This window comes from Haemorhous mexicanus, chromosome 2, assembly GCF_027477595.1.
Source record: "Haemorhous mexicanus isolate bHaeMex1 chromosome 2, bHaeMex1.pri, whole genome shotgun sequence".
Classification (NCBI taxonomy): Eukaryota; Metazoa; Chordata; class Aves; order Passeriformes; family Fringillidae; genus Haemorhous; species Haemorhous mexicanus.
The window spans coordinates 89,450,012-89,475,857 of record NC_082342.1 but is presented as its reverse complement, the minus strand read 5'-3'; the positions used below and the strand labels follow the sequence as shown (position 1 = coordinate 89,475,857).

The 25,846-nt window shown below is 39.2% G+C and overlaps 1 protein-coding gene across 3 annotated transcripts in view; it reads right to left on the bottom strand.

Moving 5' to 3' along the window:
• HERC2 (HECT and RLD domain containing E3 ubiquitin protein ligase 2) overlaps positions 1–15,601 on the bottom strand; it is a 104,044-nt gene extending 88,443 nt beyond the window's left edge. For 2 of the 3 annotated variants that reach the window (XM_059839440.1, XM_059839442.1), the window contains exons 1-3: positions 15,505–15,598; positions 14,663–14,782; positions 4,186–4,300 (exon numbers count right to left, since the gene is read on the bottom strand). In XM_059839440.1, coding sequence (XP_059695423.1) covers positions 4,186–4,300; positions 14,663–14,734 — 187 coding nt within the window. In that variant the 5' untranslated portion in view covers positions 14,735–14,782; positions 15,505–15,598. Of the gene's footprint in view, positions 1–4,185; positions 4,301–14,662; positions 14,783–15,504 lie in introns of all 3 variants that reach the window. The other variant, XM_059839441.1, reaches the window with a different exon arrangement.
• Positions 15,602–25,846: the final 10,245 nt, after the last annotated feature.

The following is a 25,846-nucleotide window of genomic DNA, read 5'->3' as shown; positions in this document are numbered from 1 at the left end:
ATTCTTGAGTCAGTGTGTACAACCCACAGCTGGGTATGGGGAAGCAGAAGAGAAAAGTGCCACTTCTCACTTTTAACAAGTTCTTCCTTACACACACACAAAAAAAAAAAAAAAAAAAAAAAAAAAAAAAAAAAAAAAAAAAAAAAGGCAGCTCAAAGCAGGAGCCAGCACACATCCCTACACACTGCTACAGTTTGATTTATAATGTGGTCTGAACACCAGCCACCATAACCAATTCCCACATGCTGTTATCCTTGTCATAAATATTTTGTTTCTGCCAGCCTCTCTGGAATTGCTTGTGGCATTTGGACTTCGTTTAACCTGCCTGCAGGTGCAACACTGCATGAGGTTTGTGTATTTAGAGGCAACAGGCTGAGAAAGGTCCAACTTTCAGGAAAGGGGGAACAGAAGAGGAAGCCCACAGTGTTTGCCAAAGGCAGGATGGAGGTAGGAAGCTGACAATTTTATATTTTTCTCCTGGAACTTAAAACAGCTAATTGAAACACAATTTTCCACCTATGAAAACTGAGGAATCAAAAATAAATGAAAAAGAGCAAGCCACAAAAGAGACCTGTGTGTCTTAAAGAGACTGGTATGTCTTAAAACTTTACAGTAACAGTTCTCTAACTTGAAAATTTAGTAAGAATAATATTATTTAATGCCTTTTATTATTTTCAGAATACAGATTCCAGTATACAAGGTATTAATCTAATCCAAATTTCCTGAGGGCAGCCTGATTGTCTTTGAAATACATGCAAAGCTAAAAGTGCACCTGTATTTGGACATCACTACTGTCACAGCTGTGTCCTCAGATGGTACTTGGAAACATACAAACACATTCTGTTGAACACATTCATCAAACATGTTTTTCTTAAAGTGCCATGAACTCAAAACAAAGACCTTATTCCTAACCAAACACTCTTGCTAACAGAAGAAAAAAAAAAAAATGCACTACTTCTATATTCTTCCTAGAGGGGAAAAGGAATGGGTTTTGCCATCACTAGCCTGTTCTTCCAGTCTGCTGCTACTGCTAATATCCACTGACAGAATGAAGTGCCTCTTCTGAACAGTCCAGTCAGCATCAACAAAGAGCTATAGCACTAGTGAAGAAACAGACTTATAGTGGATGAGCTTAAATGAAAACTTAAAAAAAACTGAATAAAAGGGACTACATACAGCAACCTCTCTTGTTCATCTGCAGATTAGTCAATTTAGCAGCAAACTCTGAATATTGACATTAATCTATATTGCTTTTCATATAAAACCACTGGGTTTCATATAAATCTCATTACTTGTGTGTACTTTTTCCTCTCCTCTGAAATTACATTTGCAGATCATTTCTGCAAAAAATTAAGTACCAACTAAACAGATGTAAATACTTTAGATTTGAATTTCATGAAACTAAACTTGAGTTGCAAGTTCAGAGGTGCAAACTGACCATCAGTTTTTCTGGTTCCATGATCAAACACACAACCTCACTGACAGTGACCAAAAATAGCCTTGATTAGCCTTTTTTTTTCCCCTCAAAACTCAAGCCTGGTAAGCAAGATAGCTGTATTTTAGAATCCTGCAGGCCAACACAATAGCATTTATGAAGACTAACTTCCCTGAAACACAGTTCACACATTAATCCTAAAAGTTACAGTCTGAAAAAGCTGTTATTTAAATTTCTAAACTACTGCAGAGTTTCAATAAATATGTAGAAGAACATACACCCTCCAGCTGTGGAAAGGAACAGGTGTGATCTGTGCTATGTAATACCTACACTTAACTCCTCCAGAAGCAAAGACAAGTGGAAGGTGGTGTTTTAGTTTTTACCTTTGTTACTCACCATACAAGTCTATCTTAACTGGCACTAAAATACACTAAACTAATTTTCCCAAGTCTATTTTTCCCACAACAGTAATGGGTAAGAGATCTTCCTGGCTGTATCTCAACTCCCAAGCTTTTCTATTTTATTTCCACCTCCTATAGAGGAGGGGCAGGAGGCAAGGAGATAGAAGGGTGAGCACCTGGCTAAGGTCAACCCACCACAACATAGTACTGGAAACAAGTGGCAGTCTGCCTTTACCACCACCACACTATGCACATGAAAAAGCTTTCAAAAGCTTCATCACAGCCTGGACATTTTAGAGTAACATAAAAGCCTTATTTATACAGTGAAGTGTCAGAAACTCTGTATTTTTAAATAAGTGTTCTACAGTCTTCAACACTTTTTGAACCTTCTGAGACATGTACACACATCCAGCATTAAAAAAAATAAATTCTCATCTTTCTTCAGAACAAGTGTCCTAAGTGAACAAACACAAAGTCACAGATGATTGACTTAGCACTTCTGGATTTTTTATTTTATACTGCTGTTTATATTTTGCATCAGAAGTGACAGATTGCATTTTCCTAGCTGATATTTCAAGGATTACCCCGAAAATTAAAAACAATTATATTACAACGTCTGTCTATAAGCTTTCTCAGAATTCCTAAAAGCACTAAAGCACCATAACTAACCAAACATCTCAATTCTCTGCAGCTACTTAGCTATAAAGATATTGGAAGAACAGTTTCCTGTCAAAGATATTGGAAGAACAGTTTCCTGTCAAAGACTAGCACAGGTACAACTCTAAAAGCAACGTATCCAGCACAAAAAGATAATTTTGCAAAGCAAAACAAAAAAAAAATCACATATATACACACATATAAAAATAATAGCCTTCAGTACTACAGATATTTATCCTTCTTCTACACGAAAGCACAGTGTGCTGAATTGTTTTACCACCACAACACCTCTATCATGAGCTGCCAGTGAACAGGAAAGCATTTCCTACAATTCCTTTAGGAGGTAATACTTCCCTTTATTGCAAAAAGTTTACAATGCCTTTTGTTACTGCACGTGGAAGTAGTCAACCCAAAGAACAAACTATTACTCTACCTCAACTCATTTTATGAGCATCTTTGTAGTAGCCTTCCTGATAAGATCAGCTGTATTTTCACCCAGTGTCAACAATAATATTCCAAAGGGCCAGCAGCATAGGGAAGACAAAATTTTTCTAACTCTGAAACAGTTAGGAACATACCCTGATTTTTACTACAGCATGCAGCCACTAATAACCTACAAAGCTCATACTCTTGGTAAGTAAATGTATAATTCATTCTTCTTTCATAAATTATTTACTGTATCTTACTTCCTGTAAAAATTACCTCCTCTAGTCAAAAACACATCCATTCCTCCTATTTTCAAAGGAGGCATACTATAGGTATGAAAAAATTGTCTACATGGATAATTGAGCATTATTGGTTTGAAATATCATGTCTATCCCACAGTACAATTCAGGAAGTAACAGATGCCAAAAAAAAATAGTTCAGTGTTACCAAAGGCAGTATTTCTACCCATCTCCTCATTTATCTGGGAATTTTACAAATTACTGACAAAACTTATCTGACCATTTGGTGAGTCCATCTCAGCCAGATCAGGAAACAAATATTTTAGGTTTTGACCAGTTTAATTTTCTGTTCAGAACAGAGTCAAAAGAGCACCACTTTTGTCGTGAAGATGAAAAAAAGGCAAGAGCAGAATCACACCATTCCAGCATTCCCCATCACAAAACAAAATCCACCCCCACCAAAGTAATCTCCCTAAGCAGATGTATTACCTTGCCGTTTGAAGTATTTGCAGTGCTAAAATTGCTCTCAAGTACACTGGAAAACTTGAAAAAAAGGCAAACCCCCCCCCCTCATGCACTACATTCTCAGGCAGATCGTGGACAGTTTTTAAGCTGACCTTCAGTTACTTGCTGAAGACTGTAAACAAAATTAGAAATAGCAGTATCAGCTTTATCCCATTCCTCAGTCCACTTCCTTTAAACAAAGGCTACAGCTGTAAACACACCAAACATACCAAACAAAAAGACACTGCCAAGCCTCTCTCATAGTAACATGCCCAGTTATGAAGTTAAATTTCACAAGGCTAGAACAGATTTAAGCCTTCATTTGGAGGCTTGGACATTACCTTTTCACACACTTTCTAGAAATCACTTTCAATTGTATTTAACTCAAAACATTAACACCTGCAAATCGTACAGACAGGTGATGATAAACAAAAGTCTTGTGACAGTACGAAAGCTGAAGTCCATTTTCAACACCACAACAACAGAAAGAAATGAACACATTAAAGAAGTTTAAGATTCATACCTTTCCTTGGAGGTAGTTCACCACTCTGTATTAATTCTGTTCCAGGATATACAATCTCTCCATCTTTGACCATTTCATTCCACAAGCCACACAATCCATCTCGTGTAAAAGCAAGCTGTTAAAAATAATACATTACATACAGTTACACACACTCTTCCCTCAAGGTGACTCAAGCTAACACTTAAAACACATCTGATTTTATACATCATCCCAGAAGAAAGAAAACACATGTACCATCTCATTGGAAATGGGATTTGTGTGTGTGTGTGTATGACAAGGATTTAAAAAAATCTTCAGAATCTCTGATTGCCTAGCTATGCTATTTTCAGGTTAAAAGTACAAAATGGTAAATTTTAGTTAGGTTCAAGTCCAGAAAAATGAGCCTTTTTTTTTGTCACTTTTTGGTGACAAATTTTCATCAAAAGCATGGACTTGGTCACCTCAGAACTATCCACGCATTCAAGATGACACCAGCTGGGGGGCAGGGAGAGGGTGTGGGGAGTCCTTTTTCTCTCAGGAAAAGCTATTCAAACAAAGTCAAGGTGCATAAAATCCCAAGACACAGAAGATCACAGTCCCCTTGCCAACCAGCAACTGAAGAGCTGGGCATCTTAACCAGAATGATGACATCAAGGCACAGATTTGTAAATGAATTCAGCCAGTTCAATCTGGTCCTGCTGTGCAAAGCATCTCTCCCCACCCTCCCTCTTCTTTCCAACTGCTACAATACCTCCTCTCCCACGAAGAGCCTGATTATGGAATGGATCAAGCCTAAAACCAGCAACACCCAGAGGAAGAGCAAAGGGCTGCCTCAGCCCAGGTCAGCTCCCAATACACTCTGTGTTCAAGAGCACAAATACTGGCAAGAGAACATAGACTCTGCTAGCTGGAACCACTCACAAAAGCACTGGCTGTAATACAAGTCTGCTAATGATTTAGGAATTTGGATCTCCCTTGGAGAATCCTAATGAACAGGACAACTTCTCTTCTATGGATGTTGGTTTTTGCTTTATAAAACACTGCAGAACAGGTATCTACATCCCAAGTGGATTCCTTAATAACCAGGCTGTAATTCACAACTGTATAGCATAAGGGAGGAGGGCAGGACACAAAACTAAAAAACAGAATATTTTCTGCATACCACAGTGGTGCAGTGGATCACATTAAAAAAAAAAATTTAAAAAATAAGAAAAGAAAATACACCACCTGCTGAAGGCTCATTCAGAAGCATCTTTTTGTTATGTAACTAGCATTCAAATCCAAAGTGTTTTAACTAAGAGGTAATACAAAGATGTGGCTTACAACAACTGCCATAAAATATTCAACACTACACCAAAGCCCACTTGTCACGAGAAAATAGCTCAAAATAAAATCATTACACTGTAATGATTAAGGATTACAGGTTTTAAGACACATCCACCAGCAGGGCAGAGATTTGCTGATCCAGCTCATCTCAGTTAACAGGAATTAAAAGACAAGTTGCATGCTTTCACACCACTGTAACACACTAAGTGACCATAGTAATTTCATGACATCATATTGCACACTTATGATTTCCATCATTCTTCTTTAAGCATAAAATATGAATTGATACATTGTACTTGTCTGTCACTTACTACTGCCTGATTGGGGCAGAATCATGCAGTGTGAGTTAGATGTTATTCATCTTATCTGTGACTTATCAATTGTACAGCTCCAGAAGCAAACTCTGACCATGCTTTACTGAAAGGTACAGTCCCTGTTCCTCAGTGTTACGCAGTACAAGGAGATTTTGCAAAGACCTGCCTTGTGTTTTGCTAAGAGTTTTACATTTGGCTTCATTTGTTAAAAATTGGAATAATCTGAAGCTGCATTTCCACAATGAAAAAAATTATTCACCATTATTCAAATCAGTCACCATATATTAAAAAAAACACAGATTTCCTTGATTGCTCCCAGCCTATGAATATTTCAACAATAAATGGTTTTCACTTTTTCCTTCTTTAGATGTGGCCATATACTTTAGTAGGACACCTAGGAAATTTATTTTCATAGTTTTTTTCATGTGTAGAAAAAGTAAAACAGTTGTTTCACTGATTTTGGTTCATATAGTGGTGATACATTATTTTTATCTTTCACCTGTTAAATGCTAACCTATGGTAAAATACAAGCTTGAAAAATAGTAAGTGAGGCAATCCTCCAGATGGGCTTGCATAATAAATTATAGTTGTCACAAATTAAAGATCTTTTTCTAATAAACTGTCTTTTTCACACATTTTACTTTACATTCTCAGTTCACCTTGATATGGAAAATCATTCTCACAGCCCACAGAATCTAAATGTCTCTGGGCTTTGAATGCCAGATTCTTCATAATGTAGCACTGTTCCATTTCAGAAAACTTATTTATTACTTTTGAAAGCATTCATATAAAGCAGAATCAGGAACTGTTTTCTCCACTTCAACCTCTACTTCTTTTACACAGCACAAAGTTCACTCAACTCTTTCATGCAACTAAAAACTGAAAAAGTAAACAAAATTTCTTTGGCCTTGGGTTTGGTTCAAAGTCTTATCAAAGTAATTTTTTCTTGGTATGTTGCAAAAAGATAGAGCACCAAGACTACAGGTCACAGAGTTCCACCTCCTGCTCCAAATACCATAAGCAGCCTTCAGATAAACAACTTTGCCTACTGCTCAGGTTGTAGTTAACATTTTGTCAGCAGTATCTGTGTTGGGGGAAAGGGAAAAATGAGACAAGTTTGAAGTAAAGAAACACTGGACTGACTTTACAGCAATAATCAAAGCAACCAACTGAACAGATAAATAAGAAATAATATTTACAACCAAATCATCTGTCATAACAGGGCAACTTAATTTCATCTGTAACAAAATGACCATTAATCTACTCAACATTCAGCAGGTATCTAGTATTTGCTATATATATTAGCCAAAAGTGAAAGAAAAGTCTGAGTTTTTAAGTGATAAATTATTTAAGCAAGTTTATTATCATGATCTCAAAATTACACAATCATAATAGAAAATTTACAGCTCCCTTAAGAGAAATATTTATTTTAGCCAACAGAAATGGGGTGGAGTGGTTGATACAAAAGAGGGTTGTGCTGACATCCAGAGGGCTCTTGACAAGCTGGAGAAATGGATTGACCTTATGAACCTAAACCTCATGAAGAAGTGCAAAGTCTTACAGCTGGGGAGGAACAGCCTCAGGCATGAGAACAGGTCCAGTGCAGGCTCAGTGTGAGAGACATGGACGAAAAGGAGAGAGCCCAGCAAAGAGACATGAAAATTATTAAAGGACTGGAACACCCTTTTTATGAGGAAAGGCAGAGGGAAAGGGCTTGGGAGGAAAGCTCATCTATATACATACATATAATCTATACATATATTTATATATATAAAATCTGAAGTAAAGGTGTAAAAAAGATGGATCCAGGCTTTGCTCAGTGGTACCCAGTGACAGGACCAGAAGGAATGGGTGTAAACACAGGAGCTTCACTCTGACCACAAGGAAACACATTTTCCCTATGAGAGTGTGATCAAGCACTGGCACAAGGTGCCCAGGGAAGTTGTAGATTCATGATTTTTTAAGATATTCAGAAGACATTTAAACACAGACCTGGGCACTGGACTCTAGGTGGCCCTTCTTGAACAGGGGAATTGGACCAGATGACTTCCAGAGGTGCCTTCCAATCTCAAACACTTGTGACCCTGTGAAACTTGCAGCTGAAGATAACACTCTTCTGTGTAGTGGAAAAGGGTCTGCTTTAACTTCCCAATCCTGCATTTTTGTCTTCCTACAGTATTTTATGACTTTCTTCCTTTGCTCCCACCAATACCTCTCCCATTCGGTCATTCATAAAGAGTCTATCGACACATCTCAGTGCTCAAACTAAAGAACTAAAACTTTGTTCAGAACAAAAAAAAAAGAAAAAAGGTACTTTCCTCCACTAAATTATTTGAAAAATCTTTACAAGGCAATTGGTGGTACAGTGCAAGACAAGGAAAACACACTTGGTGTCTTCATTGCTCCTGACATACTGGAGTCCCAAACACAAGAGCAGCCACTTGTGTTCTGTAAAGTCTCTCTCACTAGATTGCTTGATTCATATGAAAATCTTTTGCTCTAATAATTTAGCAATTTCATTTGTAAATGTTTAAAGGGATGAATTTAAACTCAGTAAGTTAACAAATTAAGAATAATGAAGTTTTCACTGAACTTTTGCAACTGACAACAGTACCAGAGATGTGCCCACTGTAAATCTCCCCCAAGGCCCTGCTTGCTCCATCACTTACACACTTCCTTCCAAAGACCAGGACAACAGCAGCTCTATACTCCATTACCACTATTCACTGCCTTGCAACTTTGGCCCATGTTCTTAATCCTCCTACTCATTCCCCAAGCTAAAAATCTCCCTTGTCCTTTCCCATGACATCTACTGACCTCTTCTCAATCCCCATCTCCTACACATGTCACCTTCAGAAACCCCAAGCCTCTTCCATCATTTCTGACACTTTCTCATCCCCAGACCATGTCTTGATCACTTGGAAGCCATATATCTCAACAAGTCCACACTTCCCACACAGACCTAAGGCTCAGCCCTGCTCACTTATCCCAAACTAAAAACACAAGGGCCTAAGGAGACTTTAAAGTGGACTACTGTAAACTGGGCTGCCTCCACTCTAATCCTTAGTTAATCTTATCTCTGCAGTAGAACTGTAATTTATTCTGTCTGGTACAACATCTGATTAAGTCCAAGGGCTATCTAGTTTGGTTGCTGACATATGTTGCTGCCAACCTCCAACACGGATGGCAGTGAAATTCCTGTCCATCCCCATCAACTCTAGACAATAAGACCCTGGCATTAACATTTCCTTCCATTTCAAGAAAATTAAATCTTGCAACCATAACTGGGTAAGCTCCTGAGAATTCTCAAAGCACTGCTACAATTTTGCTTTCAGTAAGTTATTTTAAGAATAATCAGCAGCTCTGATTTTGTTTTGAAGTCAACCATTTTAATTAAACGAACTCTATGTAGTACATTAGATTATGTTCTCAAGGTGGTTTCATAAACTTCCCTGCAAAAAGCATAGAAGCCTTCATAAAAGTTAACTTGAACTCAAGAAAAACAAAGCCAGGAAAATAAAAGGACACAAAAAAACAAGGATTGACTTAGGTAGGATTCCTGGTTATATAATTGCACTGGAAATTTAAGAAACTGACTTCAAAACCACAGAACATCAGTATGGATTTAAAATATAAGCTACTTAAATAATCTGCACCTCAGAATTGCCAAGGGTAGTGGAGAATCTGTTCTTCTATTCACTTATTTTTGCATTAGCCACTGGCTGTATTTTAAAGACTACATGAAAAAACTTCTCGCTAGAAAAATATTTAAGTGAAAAACACTTCCAGCCCAAGAGTAGTGAAGAAAATCACAGAAGAATAAGTCCTTTACTAAGTCTCTTTTGTTTTTGCTTTTTTGAATCCATTCAATTTGTGTTTCCTTTTTCATTGCTGTCTTAGTATTTTGTCCTAGCTTCCTTCCTCCCCTGCTGAATGAGGCATGCCCTGAGACCACAGCTGCTTATCACACCTATGCAGAGCACAGTACAACATCACTAGACCTAAACACAGTGCCCAAGAGCTCAGAGAGCAAAATCAAAAAGTTCAGCAGCCCCTCATTACTGCAACACATTTGGGTTTAAACTAGAAACATCCCCATAATAGAAGGATGCTGGTCTTCCACTTGCTGGAAAAATTAACAGTTAAGTGTCACACAAAAAAAATTATGCAATTCCCTCAAACTTAGAAACTGTCTTTATGCATCTGAAGACTAGTTCTCTCTGAGCCCAAATATTTGAACCTATGTATTAAATCTAATCTCTCTAACCTATCACACCACATATCGTGTGTTTCCCTCCATCTGGAAATCATTTATTTAGGAGAGACAGCACAACTTCATTTTTAAAATAACTTTTAAAAATTGGTATTGCAAAGTTCACTTCCTCTAAATACAAAGGACTCCTCATTTGCAGTTTACTGTAAGAGCTTCCAAATAAGCCCTTCATTTTTTTTGATCAGAAAACCAAAGCAAAGACGATTATAGAACAACAAAATATAGAAGGCAACTTTCACCAGCTTCTTGCTTTTAATAGCCAAGACATCATTTCTTTACATAATCTTCTCACAAGTAAAGACACTGATCTGAATGTTGGAAGGTACGATTTTCAAGAAAATCAAAACGATGAATATAACTTTGAAGGAAGGGTAAAAAGGTTTCAAACCAATACAACTCTTCAAGGTGGCTATTTAATTTTTAAAACCCTGATTTTCATCTCTGTGGCAAAAGATAATGACAGAAATAGACTGCCAACCAGGAACTCAATGAAAACTGGTGGAAATGCTTCATGTTCCTCTTGCAGACAGCTCCTACACCTTGACTATTGCCTAAAGTTTTTCTCTACACTGCAGGAAAATGAAAGTTTTTCCCTCTAACTCCTGCTATTAAGCACAACCGTTCTCCACAGGATCCAGAATAAGCAGCCTAATTAAACTCCATCTGAACACACTTGCATCCCATTAGCTCACAGCAATTCTAGTTTTTAGTTATTTATCCATCACTAATTAAAGGTCTCTGCATAAGACTCTAATTTAGTTGTACAGTACATCTATTTAATCAGAATAATTTTAAACACAGTTTGATTCTGCAAACTGGGTACCTAGGTTTAAGTAAACAATTTTAATCTTCCCTTTTTATAATAAAGCATGTCTTCCTTAGGAACAGTCGTTGAAACACAATCTCCCATGACACACAATGTTTGCTATGAATGTAATTGATGACTAGTAATAGTCATCAATAGGTAGGTCTTTTCAATGGATTAATTCAAATCTAAATAAATAACTTATAAATTGAAATAGTACAGTCACTTGAAAAATTAGTGTATTAAGAATGATACATGAAAAATAGTGGCCTGCACTAAAATCCACCTATTTTATAACTTATTTGGACTATTTTATTAATGGTGATGTTATATACATGCTGTTGATATATGTCATAGGAGAACATACTACATATTGTGTACTGATGTTCTCATATTCAGCTGTACTACCCTGATATTTCAGCTGCTGTAACAGTCTGTTTTTACAGATAAAGTATCTTATTTTGCTCCACCAGGAAATTTAGATTTTTTTTAAAGTAAAATAAACACTTCCAAACACTTCAAAATTACACTAGTAGCCATAAATCATACAAATAATTACAAAGTTTTTAAAAAGACATGGAGCAGTTACAGGCTGCATTTGGATCTTTGTGGAGCACTTTAGCTCCCTAAAATAGCATTGTTCAGTTTCAGAAAAATTAATGTAAGCAAAACACATTGTGAAGATACAGTTCCATTAACATTTCACACCCCATCAGGTAATTGCCCAGGCCAGAAGGTCACTGCTGCTACAAAAGGACTTGTGCCTTTGACATTCACCTAAGAGCAGTAATAACATGCTACATCACCCTGCCTTTGACTCTTTACAGCAGTAACATCCCAAAACTGAGTAAGAACATTTAAATTTGGCCTGGACACCAGCTGCAACAGTGACGCACACAGGTGATTAAACACAAGCCACGCCACAATCCACATGTCATTCTTTTCTTACTGTATTAATACCACAACATAATACTTATTAATGCAAATACTGCTAGAATATTGTGTATAACACTATTCATGCAACATCTTCTTGAGCTAAAACAAAAAAGAATACGATAATTTTCAGAGAGATTTCTTTGGCTTAATCTACAATAACTACCAGTTATCAAGTCTAAAAAACAAGCTCTCTGGCAACAGTGACAAAGGAAAAAAGTTAAAAAATAAAAAAAAGTGCTTTGGAGCTGCTAGGCCACCAAATGAAACCATTTTACTTCCAATCTTAGCTATACACCCCAAATTTTGTAGCAGCAGAATTTACTTTAAAAGCTAATCAGTCTCTGTATGTCTCCTAAGGTAATTCCCCAAAATAATTCTGTTTCAACAAGGACTGTCACCTAGTCATTCTTGGAGTGCTGTACACTGACAAGTTAAAAATGTAGCTACAAAGTGAAGAGTTCCAGGGTCCAACTGCAAACAATCTGTAGTCATCTTAATCCTTTCACATAAATTTAGTGTGTTTTCTTCAAACCTTCACAGTACCATGTTCACCTTTTCAATTCCTGCTGACAGTCTCTCGAGCACCAATAGAGCTCTTCTACAACTGAGCCAGTAAAAACAAGCACATTAAGAAATCTACATATTCAGTACACACAGAACTTCAAGGATTAAGACACAGGAGTTATACCTATTAAAAAAATAACCATCTGCACCTAGGTCATGCTAGCCAACAAGCAGCTAAAATAATCATTCATATAGTAGAAAAATTCTCCAGAGCCCAAAACCCCTTTCCTTTACAGAAGGCATTTGCCATTTAATACATTAAAAGATGCTACTCAAGAGTCACATGCTAAATTTTTCAAAATACTGAACACACGCATCCAATTACGAGTTCTGTGATGAGGACCTGTGTAATACCAAAAACAGGTAACCTAATAAGAAAATTATATTATACCCAGGAGGCCTGGCTTGTCTTCAGATTCCAGAGAAGTGATGTTTGCATCCAGCAGATGAGAAATCATTACTGTTCTCTTATTTCATTATTCTCATTATTTTTTCTACAGCTTGATTTGGAAAAAAATAATTTAAAAAAAAAGAGTACTCTGGCAATTAAGAGTTTAACTTGCTCTTACTTACACAAGTTCTTTACACATAATAACATTTATTCATAGAAATATGCTGCAAATGAAGATTTTTATTATTAAAAAGAAGTCTTGTAACACCTCAACTAAACTACAGTCTCATAAATCACAAATATTTCATTGCATTTATACACACAACTGAAAATAACCCATAAAACTTTGGATGACAACAGAAACCCTCCTATCAAAAGTTTAAATAAATAGGGAAAAAAAAGGAATGTAGAAAAAAAGGCACTACAAAAAAGGAAAAAATCTGATAAATCACAAGAACAGTCACATTCTCACCCCATATAATAGAGAAGGAAAAAAAAGGCAATGCCTAGTCAGCAGGTGTTACAAACAAAGGTTGCCACTTTTTCAGATAAGTTTCCCTGTATTCAACAATCATTATATACAATATACTTGTAATCTAAAAGCCACCCTTCTGGAAACAAAAAAATATTTCCCTATTTCTTAATATGCTTATCTCCAAAATGTTGTATAGCATCTTTATTTGCTACACTAGAAAAAACATCTGACTTTGGACTGAAACTTTTACTTTGGTAGGAATGAAAAATGAAAATAGAATTAATCTAACCAAATCAAGAACAAGCCCTGTCATTTCATAGCATTTACATTCAAGACCTACTAAATAATGGAACCTCTTAGGCTATATCTGTCACTTCTGATTCCAGCTTATCTTGTTTGATGTAAAATACTGGAGAAAGGCTGCTTTCGAATCACAGCTGCATGGGGAAAAATCCTTGTCTAACCATAAGAACAACTCAACTCAAGCACGTAGACTATCAGATCAGCAGGTAATCTGGCATAAAGTCACAAAGATGGAATTTTTAAGAGTTTTTCAGGAGCGCTATCATTAACAGTAACAAAAGAATAACACTGGCTGGCCCATCCCAAAAAGAATTTCACCGTTCTGAGTTGAAACTTGGAAAGGTTATTCAAAGTTAGAGACCTATATGCAACATCTGGGTAAAGAAAGGTGAAGAGACAAGGACTTAGTCATTTCATATACAACAAACATAACTGACCCAAACTACACTATTTCTCTGTATTCTCCACTTATTCGCAGAACCTGAATTGGGAAAACATGTTAATACCCTCCTCCTCCCCATATCACACAAGTTTGTTACATGAAGAAATCTCCTAAAACAAAAGAAAACTTTCACCAAATACTGGCATATTTCAATGAAGACCACTTCTATTTCAACCTTGTGCCTTTGACAAAAAACTCAAAAAGGGCAAAATTTAAAGGAACCCTCTATTCATAATGCAAACAACTACAGCAAAATCTAATCTGAAGTCTTCAAAATATAAATTACATTTCCATCATCTTTCGCTTCAGTTCTCCTGTGCCTTAAAACTGCCAGCTCATAGGCAGGCAAGACATTTAGCAACAGCCTAAATAAGAATTTATAGTTCTAGCAGAAATGCCACATACTCTGCTAGGAGCTTTGACACTCAGCAAAGATAACACACATATGTAGCCCAGCTTGTTTCAAAGCAGAAGGGACTGGACTGAAAATGCAGATCTATTTGCAGATCAAAATAACTTGGTTTCTTCAAAACCACTTATAAATCAGCATACTCTGGAAAACCTATACACTATCTCAAGGGCTGCAATCTCCTACTTGTCAGCTCTTTGGACTAAAAGCATCCTTGCACCTGAAAGGTCACAATGCAATATGACCATCAAAGTCCTTACCTGCAAGTCTGTCTTCAACCATTTGGAGTCAAACCTTGCTTGAGCAGACAGACAAAAAGAATCAGAAGACATGTTTCCTTCTTCAGCCTTCTCTCCAGGCTGGCTGAGCAGCCCAACCTGCTACAGATTGAGCAGAGAGAAAGAAAAAAAAAAAAAAAAAAAAAAAAACAATCTAGCACATGAAGTAAACCACACAAGGTTATTTTTGTTCAGACTAGGACGGCTTCCACTTGATCTTTAAAAATGTATCATGAAGAAGGACCTTCCTCCTTCACATCCCCTGAATTTGCACGGGGAGAGGAACACGCAATAGGAATACTACCTGAACCTAGAAAAAAGCCTCCACATCTCTTCCCTATCACACCCGTGGGAAGGAAGCCTCCCTTCTGCTGCACCGAGCCACACCAAAGGCCTTAACGCTGCCCCTCAGCCCCGTAAGTGGTGCATGAAATAAATAATTGATCGCAGATTACGCAAGCCGCAGGCCAACATAAAGCGATTATCAGGGTCACCCGCACCCCCTCCTCCCGGCGGCGGCCGAGGCCGGGGGCTCCCCCTCTCCCGGAGCATCCCACCCCCGCGCTCACGTCCCGCTGTCACCGCCCCTGACGGCTCCCACCCGCCCGCGGACGGGCCGGGGGGCGCGGGGAGCGGAGGCAGAGCCCCGCCCGGGCAGGGGTCGCCGCGGGGGCCGCCGCTGCCCCGCCTGCGCCTCCCGCGGGGCTCCCGGGATGCGGAGCGGAGGCCGCGCTCTCCCCGCCGCCTGCCGCCCACCGCCGCTCCCGCCCCTGCCTCCCCGCCGCCCCCGAGCCCGGCGGGGCTGGCGGGGCTCTCACACTCACCGAGCAGCCGCGGCAGCGACGGCGGCGGCTCCGACTCTCGCTCCACCGCCGCCCGCTCGGCCCCGGGTAATCCTCGCCCCTCCTTCCCTCGCCCGCCCACCCCCCACCCCTCCGCCGGCGGAGCCGCTGGCCGATCCCTCCCTCGCTCCTCCGCTACTGGAGACGGGCAAAGCCCGGCCCCCCGTACGCCAGCGCAGCGCCCTGCCAATCGGGAGAGCGGCGGGAGGCGGGACATCCTGTCCCGCAGCGGGGCGGGGAGCGCCGCGGGGCCGCGGGCAGGCGGGCGGAGCCGCGCCGCTAGTAGCGGAGATCCGAGCATCCTTACAGCCGGGATGCAGAGATTTAAAAAAAAAAAAAAGAAAAAAACAAAAAGGGTTTTTTAAGTCATTGAGGGGCCATCTGCAAACTGTACTGTTGATTTCTAAAATAAAGTAGCTTTTAAGTGTTTCAGACGAGAAAGGTTAGTAGCGAGTAGCTCGGAGGCAAACAGAACCACAGAGTGGGAAAGGTTGAAAGGGACCACACTGGGGCATCCGATCCGGCCTCCCTGCTCAAGCAGGGTCATCGTGGAGCACGCGGCACAGCACTGTGTGTCTCTCTCTGGAGACGTGCAGAGCCCACCTTGCTGCGTTCCTGTGTAACCTGCTCTAGGTGACCCTGCCTTGGCAGAGGTGTTGGACTGGATGACCTCCAAAGTCTTTGCCAACCCTAATAATACTGTGACTCTGATTGTCCTGATGCTTCCTGGGTATCTCCAATGAAGGGGACTCCACAACCCCTCTGCACAATCTATTCCAGTGCAAGGTCATCCACACGGTAAAGAAACTCATATTCAGGTGGATCTTCCTGTGCATCAGTTTCTGCCCATTGCAGGTCGTGTAAGTAAAGACCAATGCAAAGAAGACATCAGTAACTCTGCCTCCTCTGCATCTCCTCTAACCAGGGAAGGAACAGTGGCTGGGAACAGTAAAGTTATGCCCCTACACGTGAAGGAATAAGGATGCTGGGGAATAAAGTGTGAACTTGCTAATGGCAGGCAATGACAGGAGTCTAGAGACAAATATTAACTGATTACTCAAGGGAGAAACTGCTCTGAGGCAAATAATCATCCTTCAGCATGAGTTTGTTGGGGATGTATATTAGTAGTTTGAAATTCAAATTAACCAAAAGTCAAGTTTCTCACAATACTTAGACTCCTGTTCCCTGGCAGCTAAGGAATTGGGAATGTAGAGCAAGACTTGGCAGATGGGACTATTATTGGCTTTGGCCAGCATGAAGCCACAGACTGAATGTCAATGAAATGCTAACAGAACTGAGACCATTTGCTGGCATTTAGGCAAAGGTACACAACATTTCGTTGTTGTTATTATGTAAGAAGCATTGTAATAAACCAGGGAATTTGATTCTCTGGGCTTCATTTTCGAAGTAAAAAATGCAACCATCACCTAACTGGTTAGTCTGTCATTTATCACAGACATCTCTTGAATCAAGATACAAGTAGGCATTTGAAGTTAAATACTCTACAAAACTTCTGAAATGCCTCAAAATTTATATAAAAATATAGAAATAATCAATTTCCTCAAGTTACTCATAGAAATTTTAAAATATAAGCTTTCAAAACCAAAAGCAGTTTCTTTTGAAAAACCTTCCCAAATGCCTACATGTTAGTGCACCAGGATGGGAAATACTTTACTCTTGTCTTACCTGGCAGACTGAAAATGTAAGAAAGTAGTCACATTGACATAATCCAGATAGGGATAAAAACTGCTTTGAAACATAAGGATTAAGACACAGACAAATAAAGCAGATGTCATCATGGGAGTTTAATATAGGTCACCCAGCCAGGATGGCAACGCTGATGAATTATTCTTTAAGGGACACCTCTAAATCAAACACCCTTGTCCTTATACTGAATTTCAACTTGCCAGGTGTTAATTGGGTTAACACAGCTGGTACAGCAGGTCCAGAAGTTTCTTAAGACACCCAGACTACAACTTCTTGATACAGGTGTTAAGCCAGCTGACGAGGAAAGGTCCCCTCCTTGATTTTTCAGTTTGCTAATTGAGAGGGTGTCATGAGATGGTGATTGGTGGCTGTCTTGGCCACAGCAATCCCAAAGCAACCCAGTTTAAATTCTCTGTTGGCAGGAGGAAAAGTGCCATCAAAACCTCACATCTGGATATGAGGAGAGCAGACTTCAGGCTGCTCAGGGAACTAGTTAGCATGGTCGCCTGTGAAAATTGTTTTGAAGGTGCTGGAGTCCATCAGTGTTGTCCTGATTTTCAAGAGGGATAGCCCTGGTAACTACAGGCCCATCAGTTTCATTGCTGTGCCTGCTCATCATTCACCTGGATAAACACATGCAGTGGGTGAGCAACTGACTCATGGGTCAGACACAAAGGGTCATAGTAAGTGGGGTTTTATCAGGCTGGTCACCTGTCACTAGTGGAGTCTGGCAGGGCTCCATTTTAGGGTCAGTGCTCTTCAATATTTTCATAAATGACTTTGGATACTAAGTAAGTTTGCCACTGATACAAAATTGGAAGGAGTTGTGGACTCCCCCAAAAACAGAGACCTTGCAGAGAGATCTTGACAAATCAGAAGGCTGGGCAATGAATTTCAACAAGGACAAGTGCCAGATTCTTCACCTGAGATGGGGCATCCCTGGATGTGCATCCCAACTGGGGAACGAGATGCTGGAGAGCAGCAGGAGATCTGGGGGTCCTGGTTGATGGCAAGTTGAACATGAGCCAGCAGTGCCCTGGCAGCCAGGATGGCCAGCCATGTCCTGGGGTGCATCAGGCACAGCATGGCCAGCCAGGCAAGGGAGGGGATTGTTCTGCTCTGCTCTGCACTGGGGCAGCCTCACCTTGAATACTGTGTGTGGGTTTGGGCACTGCAATATAGAAAAGATATCAAGCTCTTAGAGAGTGTCCAAAGGAGGGACACAACAATGGTGAAGGACCTTGAGGAGAAGTTGTATGAGTAGGCCCGGAGGTCATTTTGTCTCTTCAGCCAGGAGGAGACTTAGGGGAGACCTCATCGCAGTCTGCAACTTCCTCATAAGGGAAAGAGGAGGGACAGACACAGTTCTTTGTATTGGCTAGTGACAAGACCCAAGGAAATGGCCTGAGGTTGCAAGGGGAGGTTTATGTTGGGTATTAAGAAAGCGATTTTGCATGGGGAGGTTTATGTTGGGTATTAAGAAAGTGATTTTCAGCCAGAGGGTGGATGGGCAACAGAACAAGCTTCCCAGGAAAGTGGTCACGGCACCAGCCTGACAGAGTTCAAAAAGTGTTTGGACAACATTCTCAGGCACATGGTGTGACTCTTGGGAGTGTCCTGTGCAGGGCACAGGAATTGGACTCAATGCATGTGGGTCCCTTCCAAGTCAGGATATTTTATTATTCTATATTTTATGTATAAAGCCCAATCTAAAAGGAATTATGAAAACTTGCTTGAAACCACAGTGCCCACTGGTTGTGCCTACTGCTTGTTTAAATGATTTGCAAGTCATATCTAAATATCATCATTTGTATATGCAACATTCATTGCTAGTTCTGGTTTGGCTTTTCAAGATTATCATCTTTAGGCAGTCTACATTGATGTCCAGTTTTCTTTTATTAAATAAAAGATGGCAATAGCCTTTGCTGGAACTCCTGATGTGAAGAATTTGAAACGTGCTCAATAATCCAGCTCATTAGATTTGAATCACTGGTCCAATTAGCAGGTACACACTCACTTCAACAAAAATCATATTTGGGTGCAGTAACCATGGAAATTCAAAGCCAGAGATACTTATGAAGAATTTATGGGTTATTTTGTATATCCAGATTTAGATTTCACTTCTGATGAACATTTTTTTTCCATTTGAAATGCACTGTAATAGCATGGGGCAATATCAAATGGCATTCTCAGTTATAAAAATATGCACCTGCCACATTTCCCAGAGAGTAAGTATGTCTGGTACAACTACATGAATAATTTATTTGATAACATTATTAAAAACAATTTTATTTTTCAAATAATCAGAAAATTTGAAGTCTCAGGAACCTAAAGTTTGTCTTTATGCAGAACATTTGCAGCATTAAGTCCACCAATAGCTGTTATTCTGATGTTATTTACATAACGATGGCAAGCTGTATCACTTTAGACTGGCTAATGTAATGAAGATCTGACAAACTTCAGAAGGCAAGATCAAGAGAAACTGTTGAAATGTTACCACTCTAAGCCTTGTGTTTCACTCTCCTGATGCATATTTCCATCTTAAAGCAGGGTTATATGATCCTGCAAATCAGTTCCCCAGGCATCATTCTTAGTGCTGCAGCTTGCTCAAGCAACCTGCTTTACACTCGAGATAATCATTAAGTGGATCTGATGGATTTTCAAATGCACACTCCAGTTAAATATTAGGAAGAAATTCTTCTCTGTGAGGATATTGAGGCACTAGCACAGGTTGCCCAGAGAAGCTGTGGATGCCCCATCCCTGGAAGTGTTCAAGACCAGGTTGGATGGGGCTCTGAGCAACCTGATCTAGTGGAAGGTGTCCCTGCACATGGCAAGGGGTTTAGAATGAGATGACCTTTAAGACCTGTTCCAGCCCAAACCATTCTGTGATTCTATGATAGCCTTGCCTTAGAGCCACCAACATCCTCAGGAGCTGCAGGGAAGAGAGCTAGTGAGCTAGGTGCAGCTCTCTGAATTCACTACAAGTCTGTCAAAATCTGTCCCCATCCTTCTTACTTCCTCCGGAGAAATTGTTTGGCATGGAAATATCTGGTTTCCATGCTCAGGTACAGTCACTCATTTACTTGTCTCCACTTCCAAACATATTCTAGATCAATTCACTCTTATTATAGATTAAAGCAAAAATTAAAGACATCAAAATGAAAGGCACACTAAAACCAAGGGGTCACATTTTCTGGTCTACCTCTTAGAACACCTACAAACAATACAGAGTACTTTAAAAATGTTAGGCTGTGGGCAGGAGACCTCTCTTTTTTTGTAAATGTGGTCGAGGAACCACACTGCCTTCTACAAGAGACAAGGTACTCTAGTGGTGCAGGATGTAGAGGAAAAGTGGCTGGTGGTGCACATGGGGTCTGTGAAAAGCACGGAAGGCTGAAGAAGGTAGGGCTGGTAGCATGAATGGTACCCTCCCCTCCGTGCTGTTAGTACACTCACCTCCAATTTGGAACCTTGCCAGGCCAGCCTAAGGAGGTGGGGAGGGATGTTAATCAAATAAAGTAAATCTATCACAAGAAACTGAAGCAGAGAGGCAGAAGAAAGAGAAGTATCTTTGGACAATCTGGGCAGTGCCATATTTCTTTCTATTTCAGTTGTGAAAATGAGTTCGTAAGTATTGATAAGATCAGTCTCAAAAATTGAGGCAATTGCATTCTCAAGTAACTAAATGCAAAACCACAAGAGCCAATGAACAAATGGTGAGAACAATTTTTACTTTTTTTTTTTAATGAAAAAGGGACAAAAATAATCAAATATATTTTTACATAAAAATAGCATCTAGTCCTACCTGCAGGTCTTCTCAGTGTCAGCATGAAATCTTTACTAATTAATAATTATTTTAAATGTGTGCGCTCTAGGGAATCCATTCTAGTTATAACAGCAATGGAATGTGGGGCGGTTTTGTCTCTCATTAGTGAATATCAAGAAGTGTTATGCATGTGAATGGGACACAAAACCATCTCTGTAAGAGCAGTGCCTAGCTGCTCACTGCAAGACAATGCCTGTTTTGTTTGTAATTTTTTTTTGTCAAGAGCCATTTGTATTGAGCTGTCCCACTGAGTTTGGAAGCCTTTGTGTATTATTATACACAAAACACAAAATCCAGTCCACTTCAGGCTTAAAACAAGTCTCAAAGAATTCCCTGCCTTACTTCTGAAGGATAGAGGCTTTCCCAAAGAAAGTGAGAAATTTCTACAATTAACTTTTATCATTTCAGTACTCTCTGAACTGAGCAGTTGGCCTAAATTTCAGTTTTATACAATTAAAAGCTCATGTTAAGGCCTGTTACTCCTTTACTGTGTTATTTGCAAAGAATGCCATCAGTTCAAATTGGTCAATACGTATTATTATGCCAGACCAGTGCTTTCTGCAGGGGGAAAACAGAACAATAAGGACACAAGAGGATTCTCCTCCTTTCCTGTATTCACCAATATTTCCAAACAGTCACAATAGCACTTTCTACTAACCATTTTCATTACTGAATAAATATTATTTACATAAGGAGAAGAATAACCAAACAAAGGAAGCAGCTTCTATGTTCAGAAACCCCAGCCTCTTGCCATCAGTATCCTGTCTTTCCTCACACTCCTCAGAACAATGAAACAAGATCTTCCATCAGTGTGCATGGCCTTCTGATCCTTTCTCATTTTCAGTGGCTACATCTCTTCCATTTCTCTAATGGATCTCCCTTCCAACCTATATCCTTTGCATTATTACTTCCAAGGTGATTTCACTCCTGCCTTTACTGGGCAGTCATGTAAGTTTTAGTGTGGAAACTGTGTTGTTTCTCCATTGTACAGAATTAGGTTAACCCCTCCCCGTCTTTTATTATTCCAGTTCAAAATGACAAATATTGCTTACAGTCAAAATTTTAACAAGTTCTTCTCCTGTGACAATTGTTCTTTGTGAGAACACTGTTGTGTGAATCACAGTATATTGCACAGCTGACACAGCTCAGTTGCAGAGGTGGTGTTGGAAAAGCAATTCAGAGTACAGAGGAGTGGGGAAAAAAAAACAAAGAAAAAGAAAAACTGTGACAATAAAGGCACAATTTCCACAGGAAGCTAATTAGAATTCATTGTTAATTACATTTTGCATAGTTAATTATTTTTAATATTCTAGTGAATCCTGTCCTTGTTAAAGCATGCAGCAATGTTTTCATTGGCTTCATTAACCTCAGCAATTCAGCCTGGTATAACCTCACTCATACCTACGGCCTCACTCACACAATGCTAACCACACTAGTTTTCAGTCTTCCAGAAAAACACAGGCCCAGAAGCTTGCTTTCCAGGTTATATCTTCCATTAGAGAAGAACACTTGTTTTTCTTCCCCCAGGCCAGACCCAGTGTTTCTATCCAGGGAGTCTCTTGCTTTACAGCCCAAACCAGTCTGATTAGATTTCATCCTACATTTCTAAATACATCAACAGTACTGAATTCTCTGTGGCTCTTCGTGTTATTTCTTTAAATTATCAATTCAAAATAATCACTTCATAAAATATTCGAGAATGCATGTTGTTCTCTGACTTGCAAAGTAGCTGTGGAAATTCCAGCTTGAGTATGCCCACTAGACAGATCTTCATGAGGCTTTGGAAGCATACATCATACAGATATTCAGATATCCATTACAGACCTGTTGAAATTAAAAATATTTGACATACAGTAATGGATATGTCAGCACTTCAGATGGGAAAAATATATGTAAATATTCCATATACTAAAATATAGCATCCTCCATATACTAGAAAATAGCAACTTCCATAGGCTGTCTATAATTTTCAAATTAAATACAATCCTCAGCTGAGAGCCAAGAAGAAAATGCTTGCATTTAAAAGGCCTTTTCAATTACAAGAACATTCTGTATAAGGTTAGCTAATAATACTATCTAAAGATTTATTTTAGTGCTAAAGTATATTCATAAAACTGTTCACCTACAAATACTATATTGGAAACTGGTCAAGACGTAATTTAAAAATCCCCCCAAACAATAAGGAAATGCTAAGGGTGGTAAAATTCAACATGTTATTACACTGGAAATTGAAATGTATCATCATTGTTATACTAACCTATCTCTTGAGGGCAGAATTGTCCTAATACCCTGGAAATAGATTATCAATATTCAAATTTGGAAATTAACCCTTCCATGGGCAATGTGCTTCACAATCATTTAAAATGATGGAGGGATGTTCAGTAGGCCCTTTCAGCAGCAGGACCATTTTGAGTTTAAACACAAATGGCAACTTTTTCCTAATTTATTATGCAAAGCTAGGTCATTGCAGAAAACTTAGAACCAAAATGAAAGTGATTTGCCAAAATGAGAAAAAGCATTACATCTATTTGATCTAAAAAATAAAAAAGTCTTATGCCCTTTAGTTAGGGTGGGTGGCTGCAGCAGAAGGAAATTTTACTAGATAGAGATGAGAACAGTAACCTTTAGCCAATAATCAGTGCATAAGGAAAATCTCCCAGTATATGAGAAGGAAGTGGGATGCTAATTTTACTTCTTTCCATTTAGAAGCTACTGAGTATTGTATTTCTCCTAATGCCTGGAAGGCAGCCAAAACTACTTTAGCTTTTATACATTGCTCAGTATACAGGGAAATCCTTTGTGAATGTTGATAGGGAACCTTTACTCATTTAAGCAGGAAAGGAAGCAGTATTTCTAGAAAGGTTTTGCTAACCTAGAGCCATATGGTATCCTTTCACACCAAAATGCTTCATATGGAAAAAAGAACAAATTTACTTTAAAACAAGAAAAAGTTAGGACAAGTTCATCTTTTGCCATGGATTGTCCTGGCTACAGGATGTTGGGAGGGGCATGAGCCGTGGAATAGAAAGGTCAGGAGCAGGTGGGTCAAAGTGCAATCCCAGGTATAATGGCCAGGGTGGGGGAGGAGGGAAGGGAATAAAGACAAATTTTTAGGTCTGTCCTTTAATATTTTAAACAAATTCGAGCCCAGAATAATATCGGGCTACTTGTCTTAATGAATCAGGCAACTGTCCACAGCTCTGTTTACAGAGAGGTGTAAAAACTGTTGTGGAGAATCTGTGCTGGGCTTCTCCAGCATGGCCTTTCATAAGCAGAGTTTTTTGCAGCTCTTCTGTTGTGCCAACCCCACATATTACAATTTCAGGAACTTGTTTATCCTCGAGGGAGAATGGCATGACATTTCAGATATGTTTATAATGTAAATTGCGCCATAAAGTTTGGGGTTGGGATGCCAACAATGTTAGTGATCTAAAATTAAATGGGTTCAAACAGGAAGGAAAACAATCTACTGGGACAATGTGTGCTTCAGCTTGTTCCAGCACTAGGTCTTCTGCGGAATTGTGTTATGTTGGCTACAAGCACAATAAACTGTTGCAACCAACAGCATTTGCACCTGTTGTCTTTTCTGCTTTCAGTACAGAAGTATTTACACCACTGAACACGGCACAGGACCCAGGCCCATCATTTCATGCTTTCCTCAGAGCCATAGTTTTGCATGCTCTTTCAACCAGATTTGTCTCTGACACATCATTTCAACCGGCCAGTTTTTTGAAAAATCAGACTCAACATACCAGTTATCAGTATTTTTGAAAAATCAGACCTCCACTATTTTTCTGCCTTATTCATATTCCTTTGAAGAAAATTACAGCCTGGCAAACCGCTGCTATGAATCTTCTCATCTGTATCAATTTCAAATTACTGCAGTATTTGCAGACAGTATAGAAGGTTTCAACAAACATTTGTGAAAACTTTGCTGTAAGGTTGACTGACTGCTCCTCTGTGATAGAAAGCTGGGACAGCCATGCTGTGGGAGGACTCCTGCTTTATCCCAAAGCTCTGAGCCCTTTCTCTACAGCTTCCCTGCCACTCACACAAATGACCCCTAGTAATTTTGTGCACTTCTGGCTCTGTATACACATGCATTTCAAAACACCAAATACTCATCTTCCACCACCTGAAGAGTTTGATTCCTGCTCCTACTTCTTTCCAGAAGGACTCTATCTTTCACCATAGTCCATAATCCAAGAGTGATGTTTAGTTTTTATCCTTTATCACTCATACAACCAACCCTTTCAATTTCTGATGGCATTTTAAATTCTTTTCAGTTGCTTGATACTTCACTTTTCTCTTTGATACTGTTATTTATTACCATAGCCTCGAGAGAAGCCGAAAAAATCGAAACTGGCTTTGAAGGTAACATACTGCATTTGAAAGCAGAGCCAAAAGGTGAATCCTGTTTTACAGCCTGTCACATTTATATTGAAATAGTTCTGATTCTGATATTAGTGATGTTTGTTAATATCTTACTAATGTACAATATGTCATAGGTAAAAAGATCACTTTACTTTTATGAGTTACTCAAATTGTGACCATCTTCCTTCCTGTTTTGAGGACAAAGAGCTGAAATCCCATTTGAAATATGCAGTTGTATTTACTTCTTGTCTGAGAAATACAGCTGCAGACACAAAGTTTGACCTGGAGTAAATCAGTTAGAACTGATTTACAGGGGTATAAACTGATATAATTGGAGGTATGTCACTAAGATTATGCATATAAAATACAGAAATATCGGATATAAAACTCCTGAAACATATGGTTTTATTGTAA